Genomic DNA, 26,801 nt, shown 5'->3' with positions numbered 1-26,801 from the left:
GGGGTGCGGGTGAAGGCTCACGGGGTCAGGGGTGCGGGTGAAGGCTCACGGGGTCAGGGGTGTGGGTGAAGGCTCATGGGGTCAGGGGTGTGGGTGAAGGCTCATGGGTTCAGGGGTGTGGGTAAAAGCTCGTGGGGTCAGGGGTGAGGGTAAAGGCTCACGGGGTCAGGGGTGCGGGTAAAGGCTCACGGGGTCAGGGGTGTGGGTGAAGGCTCACGGGGTCAGGGGTGCGGGTGAAGGCTCGTGGGGTCAGGGGTGCGGGTGAAGGCTCATGGGGTCAGGGGTGCAGGTGAAGGCTCACGGGGTCAGGGGTGCGGGTGAAGGCTCACGGGGTCAGGGGTGCGGGTAAAGGCTTGTGGGGTTCAGGGGTGCGGGTAAAAGCTCGTGGGGTCAGTGGCATGGATAAAGGCTCGTGGGGTCAGGGGTCTTGGAAAAGGATGCGCCCGCCCCCCCGGGGGTGCTCCCCTTGTGAGTGGGGACGCAGATCTCGACGTGTCCCTTCCGCAGCCTGATTTTCCGCCTGATTCCTGCGCTGCGCCTGTGGTCTGCAGCCTCCAGGCACCCAGGGGTCCCGCCCCAGCACGCACACCTTTGTGCGGCCACTCCCACCCTGAGTGCTGGACTGCGTGACGCCAGGACACCGTGTCGCCTCGAGCCCAGGCCACACACGCGTCACCGCTCCCCCTCTGTTCCCGCTTTGGAGGAAGCCCCTGCCACGTCGTGAGGACACTGAGCAGCCCCGGGAGAGGCCCTCCCGCCAAGACCACCTGGCCCTGGATGGTCCAGCCCAGTCCAGCCTTCAGGTGAGGCAGCCCTGCCGATCTCATGATGGGAGTCTCATGAGAACCACCCTGTTCCTGAATTCCTGGCCTCAGAAATGGTCAGCTAACAGGTGCCGTGGGTGCCCTGAGCCACAGCGTTTGGTGCCTCGGTGGGTGGCAGCAGATGGCTCATCTGAGAGGCAGATCCCTCATCTGAGTGGCAGATCCCTCATCTGAGCGGCGGATCCCTCATCTGAGCGGCGGATCCCTCATCTGAGAGGCGGATCCCTCATCTGAGAGGCAGATCCCTCATCTGAGCGGCGGATCCCTCATCTGAGCGGCGGATCCCTCATCTGAGAGGTGGATCCCTCATCTGAGAAGCAGATCCCTCATCTGAGCGGCGGATCCCTCATCTGAGCAGCAGATCCTTCATCTGAACAGCAGATCCCTCATCTGAGTGGTGGATCCCTCATCTGAGCGCTTGTTGATGCATGCGGTGCTGGGGAATCTGGGGAGTTAGTCAAACAGGAGATGTTTGAGCCTCTCAGGTCTGGATCATGCCTGGAATCTGCCCTTTAAATGAACTCCTTGGGCAAAGCTGCTCATTGGCAGACTTAGATTCTGGGCCACACGTTTTGGTGTTTCTGGGATGCTGATTAATTATTTTGGATGGGAGATCCAGCCAGCCTGAGGCATCCTGTATCTGGGACGAGAGCCATTGGGAGACCAAAAGATGGATCCGCAGGAGCCCAGAGGAGCTCGTAGGCAAGGCTACCTGGCCCTAAGTGTCACTTAGGATCTGACCCCAGCTAGACTGAAAGCCCTTCCCATCCTGAAGCTCATTCTCATTAAAGAACCAGCTCAGCATCCTCTTCGTTGGTCAATCATGCAAACAGACTCCTCCACCCTAAGCATTCCTAGGAGCACTTGGCCAGGGGGCGTGGGGGTCTCCTGAAATGGAAACCCAGGAAGGAGCATCTAGTCCAAGTCCCTTGGGATGTGACCACCGGCAGGAATTCTGACCTTGAACTTCAGTGATGCTTACAGAGGGGGCGTGAGCCCCTGACGTCCACAGGCTGGGGGGGGGTTGCCTTCCTTGCTGTCTTACTCAGCAGAGGGGGCTGACTCCCACTTCCTTTTCCTCTAGACCCTTCACTGCTTGCAGGGGCTCCGGTCATTGCATCACCGGCTTTGTGCATCATCATCCCAGGAGCCCAGGCTCACGCGCCGCATTTTAGAGGCTGCAGCTCCTCCCACCACCGAGTGCTGCTTCTCGCTGTCTCCCTTTCAGGGAGACACAGGTTTCCCGACATCCTCACACTCAACATAATAAAGAATCCCCCTCTTCCTTGCACGTTGGGCTTGGAGACCTCAGACCAGCCCTACGACGTGGTCTGGGGGCTCACTAGGTGTGCAGGCCAGCTCGCGAGCGACTGCAGCGGAGCGGCAGGGCCGCGGAGGACGGGGGTGCGGGTGGCTCGGGTACCTGGTGCTCCGGTCGTGCCCCGTTCCCCCTTCAGGCCCGGGCTCCCGGGTAGATCTATCGTGTCTCCGATGTCGCCTGCCAGGTGCAAGAAGAGATGGCTGAGATCAGGTCTCCTGCGGCTACTTTTGCAACTTCTATGGTGCTACAGTCTGAATACCAATGATTTGCTTCTAAACGACTAAGAACGCCCGTGGACCCGATGTCCCCACGCTGCCCAGGGCGCTCTGGCTCGGGGGTGGCCCGTTTTTTCCCCAGCAACACTCACCGAAGTCACCGGTGGGGCCCACCTCGCCGAAGAGGCCTGCTGTCCCGGGAGCGCCCTTGTCACCCTGGAGCAAAGTCAAACAGGAAACCATCTTATAGGCCGTTCATGAGGTCTGCAGTTTTGAACGGTGAGCGTACCCAGCTATTGTGCTAAAACCAGTTCTCAAGGTGTCTTTACGCCACCATTTTGTAGAAAAGTCCTCAAGTTTCCCAGTGTAATATCCTAACAGTAGATGGTCTGCACACTTGTTCTTACTGAACTGCAAAGTAGTGACAATGTCAGTTTTCTTCTTGGTCACACCCTGCCCGGCGTGTGGGCTCTTGGTTCCCCGACCAGGGATCAAAACCCACAGCCCCTGCAGAGCAAGGCAGAGTCTCCACCACGAGACCATCAGGCAAGCCCCAACAGTGGCGGTTTTACTGCAGTTGATAACGTCAGTGACACAGTGACGGCGGTGGGGATGATGAGGACTGCACCCTGCCCTCTGCCAGGCTGACCTGGGCAAATGTGTCGGATCCCATCTCAGGAGCCCACTGCAGCCTCAGAGCGGCCCTGCGAGGCGGGTCCTCTTATCTCCCCACATTTGACAGGGGAGGCAAAGAGAGGATCAGAGATTTTCCCAGAGAGATTCAGCTCCTAAGTGAAGTGAGATGTCAGCTTGGTTGGCTGACCCTCCCTGGACCTGTCAGCCCCGTGTTGTGGACCACAGCACTTGGGCCAGCAGACCTTGGGGACAGGCACTCCCAGGAGGTGTCCACTTACCCTACTGCCAGTGAAGCCTTGGAACCCCATGATTCCGGGGGAGCCAGGCACGCCGGGGAACCCTGGGGAGCCAGGCACGCCGGGGATGCCAATGTCTCCTTTGACTCCTTTGACGTGACCAGGTCTCCCAGGCAGCCCCGGGATTCCCGACAGCCCAGGGATGCCTGGCATTCCGGGAAGGCCTGCAGGAAGAGGGGTGTGACATTCTGAGGACCCTGCTCTGCCCGCCAGCCTCCACCAACCACCCCAGCCCCTCAGGCAGACCTCAGGTGTCGGGAGGGCTGCAGAGCGTGGATGTGGGCACAGGGGTGCCTCTGCTGCACGCTCAGACGGATCGGGGCCAGGCAGGCAGGGGACCCCAGGCCGCCAGCTCCGAGGTTGGGTGGGGTCTCACCTTTCAGGCCCAGGTACCCTTTCAGTCCCATGGGGCCTTCGTCTCCCTTCTCTCCTTTGATGTCTTTCATTCCTGGCAGGATGATGGGGGGCGGTCCTGGGGGCCCAGGGTCTCCTCGGCTGCCTGGAAGGGAACAGAGTGTGGTCACCACCTGGACCCCCAGAGCAGGTGTTAGAACCCACGTCGGGAAGGCCACTCGGCCGCGTTGGCCTTCCTGCCTTCCTTTCTGCGGAGCCCGCGTCCTACTGGGCTGAGCCGTGGGTGGCACGGCTCCCCGGAGACTGCGAGCTGGGGACCCAGGTGATGGGAAACCCCGTCCTCCCCACCCCGCTGACTTCAGAACATCTCTACCCCCCGAGAACTCTGCGCCCACAAGCAGTCTCCGCCTCTGTCTCCCCTCTCTCAGCAACTGAAATCGCTGACCCCCTTCCTGTCTCTGTGGATTGGCCTGTTCCGGACATTTCAACAAACGGAAGCAGGTAATGTGTGACCTAACGCTCTCCAGCTTCATCCATGCTGTAGTATGTGTCAGGGCCTAATCCTTTTCCTTTGCTGAATAGTATTCCTCCATATAGCTATATCATGTTTTCTTTATCCGTGACAGATGTCTGAGCTGTTTCTGGCTGGGGCTATTGTGTGAAGCATTCTGCCATGAAATTTGCACACGAGTTTCTGTGTGGACCTGTTTTCAGCTCACATCCAGGAGTGCGCACCCATGAGCGGATTTGCCGGGTAACTGTGTTTACCTTCCTAAGACACCGGCTTCTCCACCCTGGGTGCACCAGGTGAGATTCCCCCCAGCGGGGTCTGAGGTCCCAGGTCTTTGTACCCCCATCCACAATTCAGTATTTTTAGAGACAGTGATGACACTTTCAGAACAAGGGTGTCTGAACAAACGTCATGGAAACACAGCTTGCTGGGAACATTCTTCCTCAACACGTGCCTCCCGCAGGGTGGGGCCTGGGGCTTGGTCCAGCCTCGCTCCTGGGGGTCACCATCTCCCCACTGGGGTGGGCCCAGGGCTTGGTCCAGCCTCGATCCTGGGGTCACCATCTCCCCACTGGGGTGGGCCCAGGGCTTGGTCCAGCCTCGATCCTGGGGTCACCATCTCCCCACTGGGGTGGGCCCGGGGCTTGGTCCAGCCTCACTCCTGGGGGTCACCGTCTCCCCACTGGGGTGGGCCCGGGGCTTGGTCCAGCCTCGATCCTGGGGTCACTGTCTCCCCACTGGGGTGGGCCCGGGGCTTGGTCCAGCCTCGCTCCTGGGGGTCACTGTCTCCCCCCTGGGGTGGGCCCGGGGCTTGGTCCAGCCTTGCTCCTGGGGGTCACCACCTCTTGGCATGGAGTGGATCTGTCCACCTGGTCTGCCATGTCCCTCTTTCACCAAAGGTGCTTCCTGCCCTTCAGAATATACACGGGTGCATTTCTCAGGATGCTTTGGTTCTTAAAGCCGGCTCAGTTTGGTTCTCAAGTGTCCCTCGGCTAGGGGCACTCCCTTAATGCACGGCCAGTGTGCTGCGGCAGGGACCAAGTTCCTGGAACTAGTTTCTTCTGTAATGGTGTCTACAGTGTGGGTTCCTGGGACGCTGTTCTGAGCAGTGTCGGCCCCTCTGAGAGTGAGTCTCAGTCTGGCTAAGAGGTCACATACCTTTCACACCTGGCTCACCAGCCAGGCCCTTCAGCCCCGGAATTCCAAAGAACCCTGCCTCTCCTTTGATTCCCGGGAGCCCGGGTCTGCCCTTGAGGCCAAGCATGCCTTCGAAGCCGTCCATCCCGGGGGAGCCCCTGGCCCCTACAGAGAGAACAAGAAAAGCGCTGGGTTAGGCACAGATGGTCGGCGCAGTGGCAGCCCCACTGTGACTTGCGTGAGGAGACGCTGAGACTCTCAACCTCAGTAAGGTTTCTCAGTAGGGTTTCTCAGCACTTGCTAAGGAGACCGTCTGTGCCGTGAGGGCAGAGTCAGCCTGTGGGCCCTTGGGGACCAGACGCAAGGCCAATGCAAGGGACAGACAGGAGGAAACCGGAAGTCACCGCTCCGCGGTTTTCTGCCAGGTTAGAAAGAGGCCCCGGGGGTCAGCGTGGTGCCAACACTGCAGAGGCCGGAGAACAGAGCTGGTGTCCCCGCCTCAGCCGCGGGCCAGAGGGCCCCGCCTCACGCTAGGGCAGGGAGATCTAGGCCGGGGACCAAGCGCTTCTCTTTGGGTTGGTTTCTGTTCAGCAGCCTCCGGACCTGAACCCCGTCTCCCGGAGGAGTCCCCCTCGCAGATAGTAAGGCCTGCTCCTCAGACACCATCCCCTCACCATGGTAAGTTCACACACTGGGCACAGTGGTTACAGCCAGCCTGGGCAGCGTCTGCAGTCCCCAGGGCCCAGAGCCGCCAGGGACGGCAAGGCGGGCACCCCCCCACCCCCCCGCAAGGTGGCCCCCCAACCCCGCGGGGTGGCCCCCCGCCCCCAGGCAGGTCCCCGGTCACGCTCTGCACGCACCTTTCAGTCCCGGGGCACCAGGCATTCCAGACACGCCTTTAAATCCGGGGCTTCCGGGGTGACCTCTCGCTCCCTGCTGGCCAGGGTCACCTCTGTCCCCAGACTCGCCCTTCATGCCCACGGGGCCAGGCACGCCGGTGTCCCCTGGCTCCCCTCTGTCTCCAGGCAGACCTGTCAGGAGGGGGAGGGACATAGGACAGGATGAGCTGGCCGCACAGAGAGAACTTCTCTCACGATACCTTGGAGACCTTGGTTATAAAAGCTTTTGGTCAGAAAAACGACTGGGAAGGACGCTGGGAAGTGTGACCTCAGAGCCGAGTGTCCAGGGGTGAGCGGTGCATCCTCCTGTCTGCTGACATGAGTGTCCTGAACCTGTTACGGCTGAACTGTGTCCCTACAGAACACGCATGTCCCAGCCCCAGACCGCGGGACGCGAGGGTATTCAGAGCCGGCCTTTAGAGAGGGGGCTGAGGTTAATTAAATGCGGTCGCGAGGATGGCCCTAAGCAAGGATGACGGGTGTCCTTATAGAAAGAAGAGATGAGGATGCGGGCAGGCAGAGGTGACCCCGTGGGGGCGTGGGGAGAAGCCAGCCGTCCGCACACCACAGAGAGGGGCCTGGGAGGGAACAGCCCTGCGGCCACCGTGACCGTGGGCTTCCAGCCTCCGACTGCGGAAGGATGAACTGCTGTCCCGAGCTGGGCTGTGTGCAGTGCTTTCAGAGCCCCGGTGGCTCTGCAGGGGGGGCTCCCTAGGGCACACCCAAGCCCCGCCTCCACTAGGCAGGAGCGGGGGTCCTTACCTTCAAAGCCGGGGGCGCCCAGGGGCCCCAAGGGCCCCTCCCGACCAGGCGCTCCTGGGAAGCCATGCAGTCCTGGCGGCCCTGGCAGTCCCGGCTGGCCTGAGAGTCCGGGGGAACCTGGCTGGCCCTTCTGGCCCGGCATCCCTGGCATGCCCTGGCTTCCTGTGGGAGGGGAGACGAGACCGTGAGGTCAGCCCCAAGCAGCTCACTGCAGGGGACAGCTCCTCCTCAGAGCTGTCCTGTAAGAACAGGCTTTCTGGGTGGTAAGGACTCAGGAAAACACAGAGAAGCATAAGGACAAGATGGAAGGAGCTCACGCCCTCCCTCAGAGACAGTCACCACCATCCTGCTTTATTTCCTTCCAGCCTTAGTTCCCATGACTAGACGTACAAGAGGTATTTGCGGAACTGACATCTCACTTCAAGCGCAGTTGTCATCTAGCTTTTCTCACTTGATGTTACATTTTGAGCATTTGGCCACATTTTAAAATGCTCTTGACAAGCACATTAAATGGCTGTGTAACATCCTGGTCCACCCGCTGCTGCTGCCAGGGGTGGTCGAACAGACGTGGAAACAGTTCCCCCAAACTGATGCTTCGGAAGCCAGAGCTTTGACCAAGCAGAGTCCTCTGCCTAAACCAGCAATTCATCAAGGTGACGCTGAACGTGGGAATCCTCCACACACTCGCTGTTTCCTGCGGTTTCGCTCAGACTTTTTGAAGTCCGTGGGAAACACCTACATTTAAAAAATCGATCACAGGCCTCCTTCGGTAAAAGAGCTCAGGCAAAGACTTTATACTCTGATTGCGGCAGGATGGGCGGGCACAGACTCCTGACGGTCGGGCATCCGTCTGCCTGTCGAGAACCCTCAGTGCTGCTCGTGAAGGACGCCCACTGGTCTGGAGGCCGTTGCAGGGGGCACATCATGTCCCACACCCTGGAGGCAGCCGTGGTCAGCCTGGGCTCGGACGCTGGGCCAAGGACAGCACAGCTGATAACCTAACGGCTGACGCCTCTCTGATGGAGACCCCAAACGGCCTGGTGGTCACCCCACCCCCTCCAGCAACACAAGCCCACAGGAGTCTGCGTGCTGGGCTCTCAGGGCCCGTTTCACATAAACTGGACACGCAAAGCTTTGGGCACCTGTTCACACACCAGTCAATGGGCACCCTGCCGCTTTGCACCCACACCTTGAGCTGCGTGCCAGACCATCTGTCTTCCTCCCAAGCCCTGTCTGAGCTCGGCCCAGCCCTGGCTTCTTCACACCAACTGCACCCGCCCTGCAGCGGCGGGCCCCCACCCTGGCTCCTGCCCACCTGGGACCAGCGCAAGTCCGTGGCCGGGGGGGCCCGGACCACACAGCTCGAGGTGCGTGGCCGGCGGGCGAGGCTTCACCTGCTGCTCCCCATTACTCCCACCCCCCTCCCCATCCACGGAGGAACTGTTTCCACGAAACCGGCCCCTGGTGCCCAAACGGCTGGGGACCCCTGCGGTACACAGCACGGTGATCACTGCTCTAGAACGTTCCGAAGGAAGGCCGGAACAAAGGAGGACAAGCAGGACGGAGACCCACGGGCCCGCGTGCGGTCCTGGGCTCCTCCCCAGCCCCCAGGAGAGATCCTCGACCCCGCCCCCGCCAGGAGCCTCGGAGCAGTGGCCCTGCGCCCCCCTCCTCTGCCTCCGTGACTCACCCCTGAAGCCAGGCGCGCCTCTCTCTCCGGGAGGGCCCTTCAGTCCGGGGCGTCCAGGCAGTCCGGAGTCTCCCCGGGGCCCGGGCTGGGCCCCCAGCACTTCTCCAGGAAGGCCCCTGTCTCCTGGGGGCCCGACTGGCCCCGGCAGGCCGGAGGTGCCAGGGAGTCCATCCAGGCCGGGGGGGCCCACTGCACCTTTGGAGCCGCGGGGTCCCATGAACCCTGAAAGGAAGCACAGGGCATGCCCATAAGCAGAGGTCAGCATCAGAAAGACTGGAGATAGCGGGGGTCTGCTGTGGGGGGTCGGCTCGAGCGCCCACGGCGTCTCTGGTCTCAAACCCACACGGCTCCCAGGGGTGTCCTCCTGCCTCCCCGAGTCTGACCCCAGCCCTGCGTGGTAGCCACGGTGGACCGGGGGCGGCCGGGTCAGCGCTCCCTGGACTGAAGCCCTCGGCACTCGTGGGTCTGCGGTTGTGAACAGGGAGCTTGTGGACACCCGTGGGCAGCTGTGGATGAGGAACAGGCTTTCTCAGGCACCGTGCCCTCCTCCAGTCTGATGAGGGCGCATCTGACTTGCGGGCTAGATCCTGCAGTTTAAGCCTGCTCGGCTGGGCACACAGACTATGATTCCTAAACCCCCTTCGTTTTCAAGGCAAGAAAGTATTAACATACTAGCATGCTAACCATCCTATAGGTTGATGCTACGATGCCTTTATGGGAGATGAAGCCACATTCGTGCTGGGGTGGGATCACCTCTGCAGGAGAATGTGACATTTTCTCTTAAAGGCAAAATGCTTGTAGGTTTTTCCTCTTTGCTTTGTATTTACATTTAAAGTTGCACTTGTTCACCTACCAGTGTTTACAAAATCATGTATTTGGGATGGATGCTTTTACTATAATAAAATGCTATCATTTGTGAAAAAAGAAAAACGAATTAGCATCCTCTCAAAATGATTCACCCATCACTTCAGTACACGTGCTGTCACCCAAGGGACAAAGCTGTAACTTCTCAACATCCCAGGTGGGCGGCAAAACGATACCGCCCGATCCCCCGGTGTACTGGTGGAAACACTTCCCTTTGCTTCTCTCCAAGGCCTTGATAAAAGACACAGGGAGCAAGCCTCCTAGTTCTGCAAATCATGGAGCAACACAACATGAAAGGCAACGAGATCCAGGTTTGCAACGGTCCCCATGGCCTGGAACACCGACTCCAGGAAGAAGGTCTATCGGGGACTGATGCTGAATTGTAAGTTTAGGATTAGACCAATTGGCTGAGTGCAGGACAGGGAAGGGGCACAATTCAGCTGTTCTTTGCTGAAAACACTTGCTAAGGGTCTGCATGTAAGGAATCCACTGTTCTGTGTGAGTCCAGACATCCGGAATGTTCTCTTTAGTTCCTGGAGCTCGGTTGAAAGGAAAATTGACAAGCTGGAGGGCAGTCACAGAAGGATGGGAGATCTCTGCGGCCACGGATATTAAGTCATAAAAAGAAATGTTTGCATTCCTGGGGTCAGGTCTGCCCACTTGCGAGATGTCTATTGGGCATGTGGCCACTGTTTCCCCTTGTGGGTGAGGCGTGGTTACGGAGCAGAACCACTGACTTGAGGAACAACCAGCGGAGACCTGCTGGGTTTCATTCCCACCGAGGACTTTCTAGCAGCAGGAGAGCTTCGATGTTTCACCAGTGTGGGGCGGCGAGAGAGATTCCAGGGAGTCCAGCAGAGTATGTGGCCGGGATCCTGCAGCGGATGTTTGGCTTGGGGGGGCCTCAGTGAAGCCACCTACAGCTTTGTTCAGATAACACGATTCCCCAGTGTCTGGCCCTCTGCGCACCAGGGAACACAGTTGGGCTCCCGCGGCCCCTCCGAGCCGGGACCCCAAAGGGACACCTGTGTCTGGGGTCGTTTTCCAGGGTGTGTGGACACGAAGGCAGGTGCTGCCAACTTCTGCCCACCGTTCATTACTGGAAACATGCTCATTTCCCTCCATGTACAGCTAAAGGGCTTAAGCTTTTTCACTAAATGGCTCCCATGATGCTTTGCTGGGTCAAATGTAGATGAAAGGGTTTGAACTGCTGACTCAGACAAGCTGTAAACTGCAGTGCAGACGGGCAACGCCGTGAACAGCAAAACACAGGTGTTCTTTGCGTGGTATTCAGTGAGCGATCAGCAGATCAGATATTGATGATGAGGGCTCAGAGGGTAAGTTTACGTGTCCTTAGAATGCCTCATACCCACCAGAGAAAAACCTTTCTGCCTACCTGTCTTTTTTTTCCTCACACAAGATCTACAAGCTTCTTCCACAAAACATCAGTGATGAAAAGGGAGACACTTTTTAATTTCCCAAGGATGAGCAAAAATTGCCACTGAGCATGTGTTGGCAGTTTCTAAATGTTAAGACAGCGGAGCTGGGGCACCCAGATGGTACACACAGTCCTTCCCCGAACCTACGGGGCCGAGCGGCGCCCCACCCCGACTCACCTGGGGGTCCTGGGAATCCCTCTCGACCCGGATCTCCCGGGAGACCCTTGAGCCCTGGCACTCCATCGGCTCCTGAAAATCCTGGAACTCCTCTGAGGCCTTTGGCACCTAAATGACCCAGAGAGACCCAGACACCCGTCAGAGCTGCATGCGGAGACCCCAGCAGGAGAGGGACAGAGGGGGTCAAGGCCAGCCCCTGACCTCACACGGTCTCTTAGGAAACAGGGAAGTGATGAGCCCGGGGCACATCAGCCCAGAAACAGCACCCCTGGCAGCTGGCAGGGCTAAGTATGGGTCTCCACCAGCAACTGAGGGTCAGTGTGGACCAGCAATGGAATGTCGAGCTACACCAGAAATGTAGGTCTACATACACCAGAATGTCGGTCTACACCAGAAGCTGAGGGCTGTTCACGCCCCTCTCCTCTCACCTGACGGGTGTACCTTCTGGGCTCTGCTTCCCCCGGGCCCGCTGAAAACTGTCTCTGAACCCACCCCCCGGGAGTGGTCACCACTCTGGGGGCAGCAGCCTTGGTGCCTGTGTGGGGCCCACAGCGGACAGGCCTCCCCAGGGCTCGGGCAGGGAGGGTCATGGAGAGCCGTGTGGACCACAGGCTTGGGCTTCGGCTAGGTGTCAGTCACCACTCAATTTCCCGCAGCGATGAGCGCAAGTCAGCCTCCCGCAGAAGCGGCCAGTGTGCGGTACTGTACCAAGAACCCTGGACGTTGGGCAGGGGTGTCACCGGGGCGGAGAAGGAGGGCCAGAGAGGGGGAAGGTGGGGATGCTCCGAGCAGGGCGGGAAGGGCTTTCCCATTACCTGGGGGGCCGGGGAGACCTGGCTGGCCTGGGGATCCCTTGGGTCCTCCAACACAACCTGCCAAGAGAGAAGAGGGCCGTTTTAACCACTGTCCACACCCAGCCTCACGGCGTCAGACGTTGCTAAGGTCAAGAGCATCGGCCATGAAAACCTGCTACCATTTAACGATCAGTGTGATCTGATGATTCAATTAATCTTGATGTTGATGTAACTTTAATTTCACTGTGTAACGCAATCATAATGTTAATATGAAATGCAAATGAAGGAAGTCCCATCGGAGGCTAACGGGGGCCGTGCTGGCAGAGGAGGGGTCCCCCTTATCAGGGCAAGTCAGCCTCGTTCATCTGGGTCCCCCATGCATGTCAGCCAGTGTGGACACCTTTCTTTCTTTGGAAGTTTCCACCGGGGATGGAGGAAGACTTTGAAAGACGCTCTGTGACTTTGATTACGTTCAGAACCGGCTACAACTTGCCGCTGGGTTTGTGCAGGACGAAACCCGCTGGTGGCCGCCTCCGGCTGGGGACCCCCTCTGGCTGGGGACCCCAGGCAGGGGTGTTTTGTCAGGCTGGGAACCTGTGCAGGGGCAGCGCTTCGAGAGGCCCTTTGTCCGTCGGCCTGGGATCCGGCAGGGCTCCTGCTTTGGCCCCACTGACGGCCAGAGAGGGGCTGTGGGCTCCTCTGCCACAGGAGTGGTTCAAGGTACCCAGATGGCCAGCCCAGGTCATCAAAAGAAAGGACCCTGGACGTCTTCAGGGGGCCGGGCCTCCAGCCTGCAGAGACGCACCCCCAGGGCCTTCCTGCAGCTGCGAGACTGGCCAGACCTCTGGAAGCTCCGGGGTTGCTGTTCCCGCTCTGCAGGCTGGCCCGAGTGCCTGACCCACCCGCACAACTCGAGGCAGGGCCCGAAGGTCCAGAGGCCCTTCTCCAACCCTGGCCTGCATCCTGAGAGTCAGCCCCAGACCTCAACTCCCACAGGTGAGGCTCCGCTGCCCCGACATTCAGATGGCCTGCTAGCTTCTTCGACTCTGAAAACCTCACCCTCTGTGCTCTGCTCTTCAACTCCTGACCGGGCACCCCCCTGGACTCACCCCTCTGTCTGGCTGCCCCCGCAGTTTCTATGCCCCCCCCACTGGTTTCTAACTCCCCCCACAGTTTCTAGGCCCCCCCCACTGGTTTCTAACTCCCCTCACAGTTTCTAGGCCCCCCCCACTGGTTTCTAACTCCCCCCACAGTTTCTAGCCCCCCCCCACTGGTTTCTAACTCCCCCCGCAGTTTCTAGGCCCCCCCACTGGTTTCTAACTCCCCCCTGCAGTTTCTAGGCCCCCCCGGCTGGAGGCTTTGCCCATCTGATGGCAGCCGGGTCAGCTTCTGGACTGCCCCCTTCCCTCCACAGCGCCAAGGTCACCGGGCATCCTCTCTGTACCCATCGGCCCTGCTCTCTCAAACATTCATTCACGGCTGGACCAGTCTTCTCACACGTGGACCTGATCCTCACCCTGTTTAACGGGTACATAATGCACAGCTGACCTTCACAGACATACAGACGCATACTCTAGGTGAGAAAGCTTGTATCCGTGGAGTCTGACCAACCCTGTAAACAGAGGCTTCGTACTGTGGGGACAGCTTGGTGACACGTGGTCATCCCCTGGCCCTACCCGGGGTTCTCAGGCCAGTCCGCACGTGTTTCTACTCTGACGGCAGCTCCGCGCCCCCGGCGGGACCCCCGGCCGCTCTCCATGAGCACAAACTCCGTTAACTGTTTCTAAGGGTCCTGTCGTGACAGTACCTGGCTGGATGGTCTCCTGTCCGTCTGCTCCGATGGGCCTTTTCACACCCGAGTCACAATCTGGGGGAGAGACGTAGCGGCAGGGTGAGGCGATTGTGCAACAGTGGAGAGAGCCTGGCTTATCCGTGTGTGCACACGTGTGCATGCGGGTGCGTGCTGGTGGGGAGGCTGGGGTGGGCAGGGCACTGGAGGCCCGTTTCCGAGCTTCGGTGCTCCGCCTCTGTACGTCCAGCTGGGGTGAGAGCCCGTGCTGGGTCTGGAAAACCCCGAGGCCGGGTGGCGCGCGTGATGCTGAGGACTGATGGAGCAGCGCAGTGCCTCGTGTGACCGCCCCGGCCCCGCCCCTTTCACACACCGCTGGGGAAGAGCGGCAGGTGTGGAAGCACAAACAGTGTCTCACGACTGTGAAAGAGGCAAGCCTGGGCCCGCGTACCGATCTGTCCCGGAGCGCCGGGGAGGCCAGGAGGCCCCCGGAAGCCTGGTGGTCCGGGCAATCCAGCATCGCCGGGGAAGCCGCGCTCGCCTTTGGGGCCTGGCAGGCCCAGTCCTGGGGGGCCCCTCTCCCCTGGAAGGCCCTTCGTGCCGGGGGCTCCTGGTTGGCCTGCATCCCCTGGGGGGCCTTTGATGCCATCGCCCTGTGAGAAATCAGGAACATCTCTTACAACACGTGGAAACCTCAGAGACAGCCATCTTGCCAGGCCCGCCGCCTCAACCCCGGAATTCCATGCTATGGACATGGGGCAGAAGACAGCAGGGATGAACAGGAACCCCGGTCACAGTCTGGCCAGGTCACAGAAACAAAGGACAGATGTCACGACAGCCATGAACAAGACTCTAGAGGATGGGAATCTGTTTGAGTATTTTTCTTTTCCAAGCTCTGCTTGGACCTTCAATCTCAGGAGGAATTCTTCGAGAGAGCAGTTATGCAGAGATCTGGCTAATCGGGGCAGGAACACATTATTTTATCTTTAGGACTTAGCACCTGTGACCGGTCTCCTATTCCCAAGGGGCAGTGCAGTGGTAAACAGGAGGAAATCTTTGGACGAGAAAGAGCAGCGAGCTTGTTAGAATAAGGAGAGATGGTGGGACCAGCAAAGCGGAAGCTGGGGGGCAGAGAGCTCCACCACATCCAGTTCACTCCGCTCCGCGGGCTGGGGCGAGCTTGGAGTGGGGCAGAGGACTCTGGTGTTCACGGCCACCGGCCCCTCGCCATCTGCCCTCCGTCTTCCCGCAGAAAGGAGACTGGGGGCTCTGCCTCTATCACACACACTCTCTTGCAACACAGGTGTGCGTGTGTTGTGAAAACAAAGTTGTGTGTTTTATAAGCAATTCTCGAAAAAGTGTTCCCCCCTCCATCTAGGAATATTCGGTTGGCAGAGGGGGTAGGTCTCTCAGGCTACATTACAGCAGGAGGAATGTTTATTTCCTCTTTTTCTTTCAAATGTTCACTCTGGGCTTGGCTTCAACCGCACTCACTGTTCCCTTAAAAACTATGATTCCTGCTCATCAAAAGAGGACAGATTGAGCTGGAGGATGTCGGGTTGGTCAGCACCTCCGATGCTCAGTTGTGTAAGAACGTGGCTGATGGGGGTGAGGGCTGAGACCCCTCTCCGCTCCCCCCACCACCCCCGAGGTACTCACGGGAGGGCCCGGGAGCCCGTGGAACCCATCGAGCCCGGGCGGTCCTGGGATGCCGTCACCACCCTTCAGCCCTGGCACGCCTGGGACGCCGGGCTGGCCCCGCTCACCTGGCGGAGGAGAACGGTGTGAGTCTACCCTTCCAGGGCCAACAGGGGGCGACGGGTCTTGGACCTGCCGCCCACAGAGACTGACCTTTGGTTGTGATGGTCCTGGAGTCTCCCTTCATCCCTTTGGGCCCAGGAGGACCGACGTTACCAGGGGCTCCCTGTGGAAACAAACACACAGTTCCTTCTTTATCCACCCTGTCCGGGGCCTCCGAGAAGACAACGATTCCCATTCCTATGACTTGAGGGCCTTTACCTGGCATCAAGCCCAGAGCCGGACACGTCTGTCCCGGTTGCCCAGTGCCACGGCCACCAACCACCAATGGCCACAGGGCACTTGAGCGGGGCCGGTGGAACTCAGATACTGACCGTAAAATTTTAAGTAGCTAAAACTTAAGGGACGTAGCCACACATGGCTGGATGCAGAAAGTAAGAACCTTGCTGCTCAATGTGTGGTCCGCAGGTGGGCAACTCCGGCCTCCCCGGGAGCTTGTCAGGAAGGCAGACTCTCAGAGCCCAGCCCAGGGCTGCAGAAACACCATCCGCAGTCACAAACTCTTTAACTTTGGAGAAGCGATCCTCTACCATGACTTCAAGGCTGCTAACTCAACTACAATTTTGTAGAATCTGGGCAAATAGTAAGCCGCCAGGTATGAACGATGTTTGAGATCATTCAATATTGAACAAGAAGAGTATTTAATCTATAGCTTGTCTTCCTAACTAAAATCAAGGTTGGAAAAAAAAATCATACTTTAGAGACAACTCAAGTTGGGGACATTCACACTTAAAGCTGTAAAATCTAGTTTAGGTCTTTCAGTGAGCAGAAATGAGCAGATGAACATTTCAGGATGCATTAAAAAAATTATTTATTAGTTAGTTTCAGCACGCCAGAACTCTCAGTTGTGGCACGTGGGGCCTAGTTCCCTGACCAGGGATGGAACCTTGGCCCCCCGCGCTGCTAGTGCGGAGCCTTAGCTCCTTGACCACCAGGGAAGCCACAGGGTGCATTTTGATGTGCATGACTTGCTAGTTTCGGGCAAGTCTTGGTTGCTGGTATTTGCAAGAACATGGGAGCTTTAAGTATTGGTTTAATTAAATGGAATGTTTCAAACGAAATGTTCTTTTCTCCTTAAGAAGTCCACAGATGCTTGATTTATCGATTTTGTTCCTTTGCAGAAAAGGGTGACATTCTCTCTGTATCTAGAACAAAGTCTCCCACAGAGGCAGGGCATGACTCAGAGGTTCTGGGTAACTGGATGGATGCACGGGTTCATTTACTAACCGACTTCCATATTTGCGGTGCTCTGGCAGATCCTATCAGTATAGATACTAAACCACAAAAAATCTGTCTGAGGCATTCCTGCTGCAGATACACAAGCATACAATCAAATGCAAGATGTGGCTCGGTGGTAAAGAATCTGCCTGCAGTGCAGGAGACGCGGGTTCATTCCCGGGGTCGGGAAGATCCCCCGGAGGAGGGCATGGCAACCCACTCCAGTATCCTTGCCTGGAGAAGCCCATGGACAGAGGAGCCTGGCGGGCTACAGTCCCTGGGTCGCAAAGAGCCGAACACAAGTTAGTGACAATACCTGAGACGTCTGAATGCAGGTGCTGTGGGTATGCATGCCACACAGCCGGGGAAGCACACGCTCTTGGAAGATTTTAGACATTCCATGTGCACAACATGAGATCCCCCTGGCTTCTCGGAATGCTCCATCACTTTACAAAGAATCGAACGTCCTACCAGTTCCGCCGTTCCTCAGTTTGGATTCGCACCATGCATGCTTTTTCTGAATACTTGAGCAACTTCTACATGCTTAGCCAGGATTTGGAGATGATGTCATTTTTAAACTAGCAGGAAATGTAGCACCTACTACGTCCAGTTGGATAAAAGCATCTGTCTTCTGGGAAGTCCCAGAGAATGGAGCAGAGAGGGGCTTTAGACCTCATTTTCACCGGCAAAGCTCCCTCAGTACGAAGCAGTTTGAGTAATGATCCTCTGCACGCGCAGCTTGAGGGGCTACACGCTGCCTGCATCCTGAAACCTCGCCAGGTGGTTCTAAGCATCCTTGGCCAGGGGTCCTGAGCAAACATTCCTCTACTGCTGAATATACAAAATGCTAGATGTTCCACTGTACAGATGTCCCGCAGTTCTCTTTTTAAGTAAAAAATAAATAAAAAATAGTTTGTCTCCCCCTGAACTTTGCTTTGAAATCATTAGTGGGTTAAAACCTGCCACAGAGAAAGACCTACTCCAGACCATCTTTTCTTAGGGTGTGAAACGAGGCCCATTTAGCTGGAATCCACAGGCAGAAAACTCCACACATTCATCCCAAGTACATTCATGATTTACTTGGACGTCTCGCTTCTTATGGAGTGAAGGGAGCCTTCATAAAACACGGAATCTTAAGTACAGACAGGCTTCTTTTTTTGAGATATAACTCACATAAGATTAATTATTTTAAAGCATATAATTCAGGGTGGGTTTTTTTTTAGTATTTTCACAAAGTTCTGCAACTGTCACTATTACCTAATTCCAGGCCATTTTCATCACCCCAAAAAGAATCAGTCACTTCCACTGTCCGCCCTTCCAACCCTTGGCAACCACCAACCTACTTTCTGCCTGGAGAGCCCTGTTCTGGACCCTTCACAGGGGTGGTGTCATGTAACACCTGTCCTACCGGGTCAGGCCTAACTAGCGCAGCGTTCCTGAGGGCACCCGCTGCAGCGCGTGCCAGCACTTCACGCCTCTGGATGAATGAACGACGTTGCACCAGGTGGGGACGCCACGTCTGCTCCATCCATTTAGCGCTTACGGGCACCGGGGCTGTTTCCGCTTTCCAGCTAGTGCGTGAATGCCGCCGTGAACGGCAAAGTGCAAGTTTTGGTGTGGACACCTGCTTTCAGTCTCCTGGGTCTGTACTTAGTAGGGGACTTTCCGGGTCACGTGACACCTCTACGTTTGACCTTTTGATGAAGCATCAAGCTGTTTTCCACAACAGCTGCCCCACTTCACGTTCCCACCAGGAAAAGATTTAAGCGTCTCTGGCAATATGCAGCTTTTTTTGAATGGTGCCCTGGGTGCGTAAGTGCTGCTGGTCTAACGTGTGTGATTCAGTAAATGAAAGCCGGGCAGGCGGGGCGTGGGGTCAGGGGTCAAGGTCGCCTTGTCGGTCTCGTGGCAGAGCGGGTCTCTCACCTTGAACCCGGGGAAGCCGGGGAGGCCGTGCTGGCCGGGGTCTCCTTGGCTGCCTTTACTGCCAGGCTGCCCGTTGGTGCCTGCAAAGCCCTTGGGTCCTGGCAGCCCCGGAGGCCCCCTGATGAACTGGTCTGCACATTTACAGTCGCCGGCGTCACCTGCAATGTGGGGGAGACGGGGCGCCGTGCTGTTTATTCGAGACACACAGGTACACCCTCCTGGGGCTCTGCAGGGGCAGGGGCTGGGCTGGGAGGGCCGCGCTGCAGGACGCGCCCACTCCGGTCCTCACACCCCTGGGGTGGGGAGCGGGGCTGGGGGTCTCAGCGTCGTCTCAGAACCAGCGGGGGGTGGGCTGTCGCACCCCCTCACCCCGGCCTGCCTCACCTTTCCATCCTTTCTGTCCGCGAGCCCCGGGGAACCCGGCGGAGCCAGGGAAGCCCCCACTTCCTCTTGCTCCTTTCAGGCCGAACAGGAAACCTGAGGGGAAGACCCACAAGGACGGCACGTCAGCTCAGCCCAGGGCCTGCCGCCTGCTTCCTGCGAGGGAAGGTTTACAGCCTTATCTCCCAACAGACGACCACCCCCCGCCCAACTCCAGCCCAGGAGCTCTCAGAAAGACTTCCTCTTTGTGGCCACTGCTTCCAGGGCTAGAAGACACGCGAACACCTGTGATTTCAGTTTTTCCATTAAAGTCTACAAATAGACACCTTTACTTTTCAGACACGTGGAGTCCAAAGAGGAGTTTTGATTTTTTTTTTTAATCATGTATTTTACTTGTGTGTTAAAGACTTGAGATCACCACAACCTCTGGTTCCCAGAAAGACAAAGACCCAGAGCAAAACCAAACCATGAAAGGTGTTAAGGGGAACTCCTCCCTTCTCTGCCCCCGGCCTGGAACAGGTGCACGTGGGCACGCCCCTCCCCGCAAGCCCCAGGGGCTTCCACCCTGGGTGCACACACGTCCACACACGCACACGTGTAACCGTGTGGATAACCTGTGATCCAGCCCGTCCCCACCTTCCCCCTCACTGGGATGGGGGCCCTCCGGGCGTCCTGCTCGTCTGTGGGGCTCTGAGCATCCCAAGCAAGGACGTCTGAGCTACCGTGTTGAGAAATAGACTCTAAAAGCCCAATAAACGCTGTTCTGCTCGAGCGGAGCGCCATCTTGTGGCGGGAACGAGGTTGTACATCCCTGGGAAGCTCCATGGCAGGGTGCTGACGCCCAGGGTCTGGCTCCGGCTGAGGGCCTGGGGAGGGGAGACCCTGAGTCCGGCTGAGGGCTCACCAAGCTGGAGATGCCCTGAGACACGCAGCACTGACAAGGTGCCCAGTTAACCGCCGGGGGGAGTCTGCGGCTCAGCGTTCGGGACGAGGCTGGGGACATCGCCGCAGAGTAGAAATGCGCCGACAGCCTTGGCAAGTGCCAGCCCAACAGGCCGGCAGGACGTAAACAGCCTCGGTTACTCGTCAGCCCTGACTAATCCCCGTCCTTCACGAGGCTGACTGCCCTCTGACCCCAGAGACAACACGCTGCACCTGGCACTCGTCCGCTCCACACTGCACTTCAGAGAGAAGGTCGGGGCTGGGAGCCTCCGGGACACTGGACCTGGTTGCCGAGTTGCCTGATGCCAGCTGTGGCCGTTTTGAAACTTCGCAGAAAAAGAAAAAGCAAGACCTTCAAGAGGCTGTAGAACCTCTCCCTGTTCTTGCGAAGGCGTGGGGTGGGCACAGTTCTCCAGGCGCTAGCCTGCGTGTTTCCCTGGGCCTGGCAAAAATAACAAGGCACTCTCCTACGTCCTCTGAACTCCGTCTCTGCATTTCTATTTGGCATCGTGGACAGCGAGCCAAGATTCTGGCAATGGGGGTGCAGCTGGGGACAGCTGGTACATCAGCTGGTACGTCATGGTACTAAAGTCCCGTCAAAGCAGGAGAGACATGGGCAAGGACTTCCATCCTGCACGGGACGGTGGGGGGAAGAAGGGAGGCCCAGCAGAGGCGCCTCGGAAGGAAGGGGAGGGACAGCCGAGCCAGAGAAGAGTGCGTGCAGGGGGTGCCGGCCAGGGGGCTCTGATGGAGCAGACGGGGCCCAGCATAGGCTCCCTGGGCCCTGGGGACCAGGTCAAAGGCTTGTCAGCCTGAGGGCTTTATGCTACGTCTCCAGGTTCTCCTGATGAGTTAGGAGAAGCTAGTACTACAGGGAGTTATTTAACCACGGATGCTTCAGGGGTGCTGGCTTTTAAAATCTGAGATAAAGACACTGTGGTGGTCTTCACACTGTTTGCAAGTCTAGCCAGAAAAGGCACTCTGGGGCTCCCTGAAGGTGCACCTCCCCGCCCGCCTCCTTCCTATGCTGCCTTTTCTTCATCTGATAAAGTAATAATTTCAAGCGAGTCCTAAAGGATAGCAGTGAGCCTCTGTGATCTTTCCAACGTGATTTTCCTGAGGTGGCCGTGAGAAATCTGGCCGTACCCTGACTTATTCTAGAGCACAGTGGAACTGCCCCGACAGTCAGCCTGGTTGATTGAGCTGGTGCTGGGAGTAAGCAGACATTTAATTCAGAAAGAAAACTGCCTTCATGGTTTGCTTTTGCTGGAGCCGCGAAAGACTAAAAATTCTGGTTTCCGTCAGTAGCAACACAGAAAGCCGGGTGAAATGCAGATAACAAGAAAAGAGTCCAACAATTTTGTTCCAGGGGAAAGGCTGGAGGGCTCTGTGGGACTCAAGATCATCAATATTACATTATGACTATTCACAAAACTATTTTAAAAGGCCATTACGCTTGACTACTTTTTGTACAAGAGATTGCTTCTAAAAAGTGATTTGGGAACAATGTGTCTTATGGGTAAAATGAATACTTGAAGGAGAACTAAAGTTGTATGCTCTTGAACTTTTAAGTTGATAAATCTATCAGACACCATTCCATCTATTTTATAAATTCCTTCTTCAGTTAACCATATGGACCAGAAATTAGTTCATGTGTTTACAGACGACTTCTGAGTAAGTTGTAGATTTACTAAGTAAGATTTATGAAGCCAGATGGTATGCGTTTGTGTCTTTATCAAAATGGAATTTAGTTACAGGAAGGATGGCAAGGTTAGCCTTCCATCGCCATCTTTTAAAGAGGCATATTTGTATGCTTTTATTTTTAATACATCATGTTCTGTTGCCAGAAAAGGGAAAACGCAACAGACAACATTGACTCAGGACATGTAATGCTCAGAGAAACTCAGCCGTTATCACAGATGGTGCGGGAATAAACATCGCTGTGAGGATAATAAAAAATACTAGTGATCACACTGCTCAAACCACTTGGCAAATTCCAGGGAAATATCTGTGCCGAAATTTTTCAAAAGAATATAAGAATCTGATTTTTGCAGTTGAAGGGAAATTGGGAACACAGAACCTGAGTAACTCAGAGGACAAACTGGAACCAGAGAGGTAATGGCTGCCTTCTGTCCCCAGCGCGCTTCTCACGCCTCCGAAAGTTTCTTCTCAAGAGACAGCAATGGGAGCGACAAAAGCCGCGTCCCTGAATCTCCCTTTTAGCTGGACCCAGACACTGCGGTGCTGTGCGTAGCCGCTCAGCCGTGTCTGACGCTTTGGGACCCCACGCCCGACGGCACCGGGGTCCAGACGCCATGCCCGTCCAGTCTGAGGCTCAGATCTTCCGTCTGGGCCCCCCACGGCTGCCGTGTCCCCCCAGGCGCTCCGGCCACTCCTGGCGCCAAGCATCGCCACCTGTTCAGCGGCAGCTCTGGCTCGAGGGGGCCCGGAAGGCAGAGCCTCAAGTCTGCCCCGCGGGGGTCAGCCCCGGGCAGGGGGAGTCACTGCGGGCCCTTCCCGGCTGTCCCGCGGTGCTCAGCCCAGGACACGGGGCGGTCACGGCGGGCCCTTCCCGGCTGCACCCCGGATGGCCTGCCACCGCTGCTGCCTCGTCCGCAGAATTATCAGCAGAAAAACCCAAGTGAGACTGCGGCTGCGTCCAGGCCCCTTCGTCCGGACGCCGGCATGCCCCGCCCTTGAGTCTCCCTCCACTTACCGTCTGGGCCGGGTGGTCCTGGGCGCCCGGGGGGACCGCGGAGCCCTGGCTTCCCTTCGGTCCCTGGGGGGCCGGGGTACACCGCGGGGAAACCCCGTTCTCCTGTGTAGCCTTTGGGTCCCATCTCACCCGGCAAGCCTCTCTTCTCATCTGAAAACCCAACAGTGAACACAGCCTCGTGAGCCCCCTGGGATTCAGCCACGGCACTGCTGCGCCCTGAGGCCCTGGACATCCCCACTGGACCAGTGGTTTACGGTCCAGCCAGCGACCTAAAGGGCCATGCCGCTGGTACATTTCATCAGCATCATTCCACTCTAAAAAGCCCCCTGCCTGCCCCCAGGGGACGGCCCAAGAGCTGTTAGAATGCTTGGCGATGACGTTGGAGAAAGCCCGTGCTCCTCCCAGCCAAGAAACAGACAGAACCGCGCGTGTTACCCTCAGCAGCGCGTCTAGCCTAGTTAGGACGCAGCGGCTCTGTGGCCACATCCAGACGACTCGAGTGCAGGCACGCTCGGGCCAGCCGAAGGGACAGAGCACCAGCAAGGGGCGGGACTGGCGGGATACCCGAGCGCACGTCTTAGCTTCGAGGCCACGGAAGCTTGGTACCTTCGTCTCCGATGGACGTGCCCGGCCGGCCCGGCAGACCGGGGTCTCCTGGCTCTCCGCGGGCTCCTGGCTCCCCGGGCTGTCCTGGGGATCCCGGCTCACCTCTGACACCTGGAACCGAGACAGACACCCCGCGATGAAAGGACCACTGTCCGGGCCTCGGGGTGGGTGTTCACGCTCTCGTTGCAGGTAGAGGACTGATGCCCCGCCCACCGCATGGGCGCGCGGGGCCCGGGTGTTTCGTCTGCGGCGGCCCCGCCGTCAGGGAGCTCAGCCTCAATCAAACAAGGCTGACGTTGCTGCTGTTTAGCCGCTCAGTCACGTCTGACTCTGTGCGACCCCAGGGACTGCAGCCCGCCAGGCTCCTCTGTCCAGGGGATTCTCCAGGCAAGAACACTGGAGTGGCTTGCCATTTCCTCCTCCAGGGGATCTTCCCGACCCAGGGATGGAACCTACGTCTCCTGTATTGGCAGGCAGATTCTTTATCACTGAGACACCCGGGAAGCCCAAACAGGGTTGATACAAAATTCCTATAAATATTATAAAACGAGACAGGCACAGAACACCAAAACAATATAGGACGGGAGGATTATTTGTGTGTGTGGGGGAAATCTGACTTTGAGGGACCACGGAGAAGGAAAATAATAGTGGACAATATTTCTGAGCTCGTGAGTGTGCGGGCTCAGTGCTACACGCTTGACCAACATTCGATTCCCACAGAGGCGCGCGCCTGGATGGTATCACAGCCGCTGTGTCAGAGGCCAGAGAGGCACCAGGCCGCGTCATCTGACAGCCGATACGGGCAGTGGACAGCGGAGGAGGGTCAAGGGAAGGACGTCCAGGGGGCACGTCAGCCAAACGGAAGGCCCAGAGCGGGCACAGCCAGAGCTGGAGCGGAAACCAGGGCAGGCGCCGGGCCGCGCCCACGGAGGCCTGGCGGGCACGAGGCTGGGCTTCTGCGGTGCCGCTGCGGGGGGCAAGGCCAGAGCCCACACGAGGTGGGTCAGAACGAAAGCCTTTCCTGGTGGAGGAAAGCGGGGGGCGCTCCGTGACACCCCTCTCATCCCACAGGGAGGGAGCATTCACGAGACAGGTTCTCCGAGGTTAAGTGCTGAACAGAAAGTCTTTCCCCCGAGCTCATGGCTCTGGGTCCACCACAGACCACAAAGCCCGGGAGATGTGAACGCGAAGAACGCACGGCACAGACCTTTGGCCACGGAAGGATACGGGGAGTAGGCCGGCAGGCCGGGGGGGCCGGGGTCACCCGTTTCTCCCTGGAGAAGGAAGAGAGGGAAACGAGAGGAGGTGAGCCGGCCTCTGCACCCGACGGCTGCTTCCAGATCTGAGAGGATGAGGAGCCGGGCGGAGGCTGTGCTGAGCCGCGAGACCCCGGACGCTGCCCGCACTCCACGCCCACGCTGCGGCGGCGCTGGTCAGTCCAGCCTCCTGGCTGCCAGCCGGACACGCCAGCAGAGGACGGAGCGGGCAGGGGCCGCTCTCACCGAGACCCCTGTTAGACACCAGGAGTGGCCAGGGGACCGCCTGCCTCCAGGAAGACTCCTCCACGTTGATGGCGCCGTCGGATCGCCCGTGAGGGTGAGCTGGGGCTGTGTGCCCACACCCGATCTGACACCATCTGGACTGTGAGGCCCAAACTCCACGAGCTGCCTAGACGCCTCTGAGCCTCTCTAGCCCCAGAAGGCCTGGCCGTGAGCCCTCTGTCCTCATCAGCGGTGCCCCGCCTGATGGGATGCGCCCCCACCTTGCTGGGTCCCCTGACAGCTGGAGCAGGTGCGCCCCGAGTCCTCAACCCCCTGCGTCCCCCCACGGGATTATTCATGGGAACCAGGGGCCCCCACCCTCTCGTTGCTGCAGTGTCCGCTCGCTCAGCCCCCTCCCCGCTTCTCCCATGAAGGTGCACAGGAGGGGATCAGAACAGCACCCGGAGGAAGGAAGTGAAAGCCGCCCCCGCCCCCCAGAGGAGACCTGAGCCCACCTTGGGTCCTGGCAATCCGTCAGAGCCTTGGTACCCGTCCAGTCCTCTGCTTCCCTGCAGAAAAGATGCTTGGTGCTTATTTTACCTCTAAAATATAAAGGAGTGACCGGAGTACATTGTAGCTACCAAAATCAACTGTCCCTGGGATTCTCCAGGCAAGAACACTGGAGTCTATAGCCATTCCCTTTCTCCAGGGCATCTTCCTGACCCAGGGATCGAACCTGGGTCTCCTGCATGGCAGGCAGATTCTTCACCATCTGAACCACCAGGGAAGTCCAATAAAATCAACAACAATTGGTTAAAATCACCTTCTACCCACTTGACGTTCAATTTTCCCGGATTTTAGTTTCAAACGTGTCTTTTTAAAGTTGCTTTATCTGCATCAGGATTCAATAAAAGTCAAACTGTGACGTTTGGCAGCTTGCTTGCTGCTCCTCCTTCCTATCTTTTTAGTGCCCTTTCCTGCGGCTGCTGAGGAAACAGGGTCATTTGGGTGTGAACGCCCTACGCGGGGGGCCTGGCCCACCCCATCCTCGTGGAGCTGGGCCCAGGGGCGCCTCGAGCCCCGACGGCCTCCAGACCATGAGTGGCTGTTAGGTCTTGGGCCTCCTTGGGCCCGAGGTTCGCCTTTTGAGCCCGACGTGTTTCTCGGGGCCCTGAGTCCTTCCTGCTGAGTTACACTCACCAGCTGCCCTGACGTCTGGACTTTAAGACTGACCAGAGGGGTGGAGCGTTGGCAACCTGATCCACCTATTAAAGCCATCTCCCAAGGAGGGTTCCGAAAATTTTTAGTTAATACCAACTAGAAGCATGGAGCCTCTTCAGTTAGAAGCTTTTGCTCTTGACTTAAAAAAATCTCTAATTGTAATGATCGCATTCTAATTCCCTTGAATACTTATTGAAAGGCAAGGTTTACCCTTATGGGCTGCATCATATCTGGATAGGTATTTAAAGCTTTAAAGAAAAAAAATCTAGAAATTTATTCCTTCTTGCAAAAGAGTGTATATGCTAAGCCCCCTAAAATCAGAATGGCAATGGGATAAAAATGTGCATTATTTGATTACCTTACAGGATATTTTGAAATCCAGGAGCATGCATGCTGAAAGCTACTTTGTTCAGAGTGAACTAAGATTGGCTTAATTCGGTATTTTATGTTGGGCCTCTGGTTTAGACTGACTCTCTTTCACACTAAGTGAAGACTGGAAAGTGAAGGCAAACTTCTCTGATGTTAAAAGTGACCTCCTGCCTACTGACTGCCCCACGACCCAGGCCAGAGCCTGGACGGAGCCTGGAGCGACCGTGGGGCCGGTGACCAGGCAGGCTGCCCAAGCCGTGTCCAGCGAGACCCAGCCAGCCGCTCAGACGGTGCTGCCCACGTGGACGGGGAGCCCCGAGGAGCGCTGGGCGGGAAACACGCGTGGTGAACACACAGGGACGTTCCCTTTCCCTGGATGAGCTGCAAGAGCCCGGGGTCTGCGGCGGGCGGGGCC

At 57.7% G+C, this 26,801-nt stretch overlaps 1 protein-coding gene across 1 annotated transcript in view; it reads right to left on the bottom strand.

Annotated features, from left to right (window-relative positions):
* Nucleotides 1-26,801, bottom strand: part of COL4A2 (collagen type IV alpha 2 chain) — a 162,189-nt gene that overhangs the window by 12,730 nt on the left and 122,658 nt on the right. Inside the window, exons 17-36 of the mRNA XM_043892466.1 lie at nucleotides 25,312-25,365; nucleotides 24,523-24,589; nucleotides 23,316-23,426; nucleotides 22,710-22,859; nucleotides 19,055-19,147; nucleotides 18,671-18,828; nucleotides 15,560-15,632; nucleotides 15,368-15,474; nucleotides 14,160-14,361; nucleotides 13,727-13,786; nucleotides 11,941-11,997; nucleotides 11,126-11,233; nucleotides 8,646-8,867; nucleotides 6,956-7,117; nucleotides 6,155-6,325; nucleotides 5,316-5,459; nucleotides 3,669-3,791; nucleotides 3,275-3,456; nucleotides 2,513-2,576; nucleotides 2,248-2,322 (exon numbers count right to left, since the gene is read on the bottom strand). Coding sequence (XP_043748401.1) covers nucleotides 2,248-2,322; nucleotides 2,513-2,576; nucleotides 3,275-3,456; nucleotides 3,669-3,791; nucleotides 5,316-5,459; nucleotides 6,155-6,325; nucleotides 6,956-7,117; nucleotides 8,646-8,867; nucleotides 11,126-11,233; nucleotides 11,941-11,997; nucleotides 13,727-13,786; nucleotides 14,160-14,361; nucleotides 15,368-15,474; nucleotides 15,560-15,632; nucleotides 18,671-18,828; nucleotides 19,055-19,147; nucleotides 22,710-22,859; nucleotides 23,316-23,426; nucleotides 24,523-24,589; nucleotides 25,312-25,365 — 2,383 coding nt within the window. The remainder of the gene's footprint in view (nucleotides 1-2,247; nucleotides 2,323-2,512; nucleotides 2,577-3,274; nucleotides 3,457-3,668; nucleotides 3,792-5,315; nucleotides 5,460-6,154; nucleotides 6,326-6,955; nucleotides 7,118-8,645; nucleotides 8,868-11,125; nucleotides 11,234-11,940; nucleotides 11,998-13,726; nucleotides 13,787-14,159; nucleotides 14,362-15,367; nucleotides 15,475-15,559; nucleotides 15,633-18,670; nucleotides 18,829-19,054; nucleotides 19,148-22,709; nucleotides 22,860-23,315; nucleotides 23,427-24,522; nucleotides 24,590-25,311; nucleotides 25,366-26,801) is intronic.

Source organism: Cervus elaphus, chromosome 30 (genome assembly GCF_910594005.1).
Source record: "Cervus elaphus chromosome 30, mCerEla1.1, whole genome shotgun sequence".
NCBI classification, from domain to species: Eukaryota; Metazoa; Chordata; class Mammalia; order Artiodactyla; family Cervidae; genus Cervus; species Cervus elaphus.
Note: the sequence above shows the minus strand (reverse complement) of the source record. Positions and strands in the feature narration are given on the sequence as shown.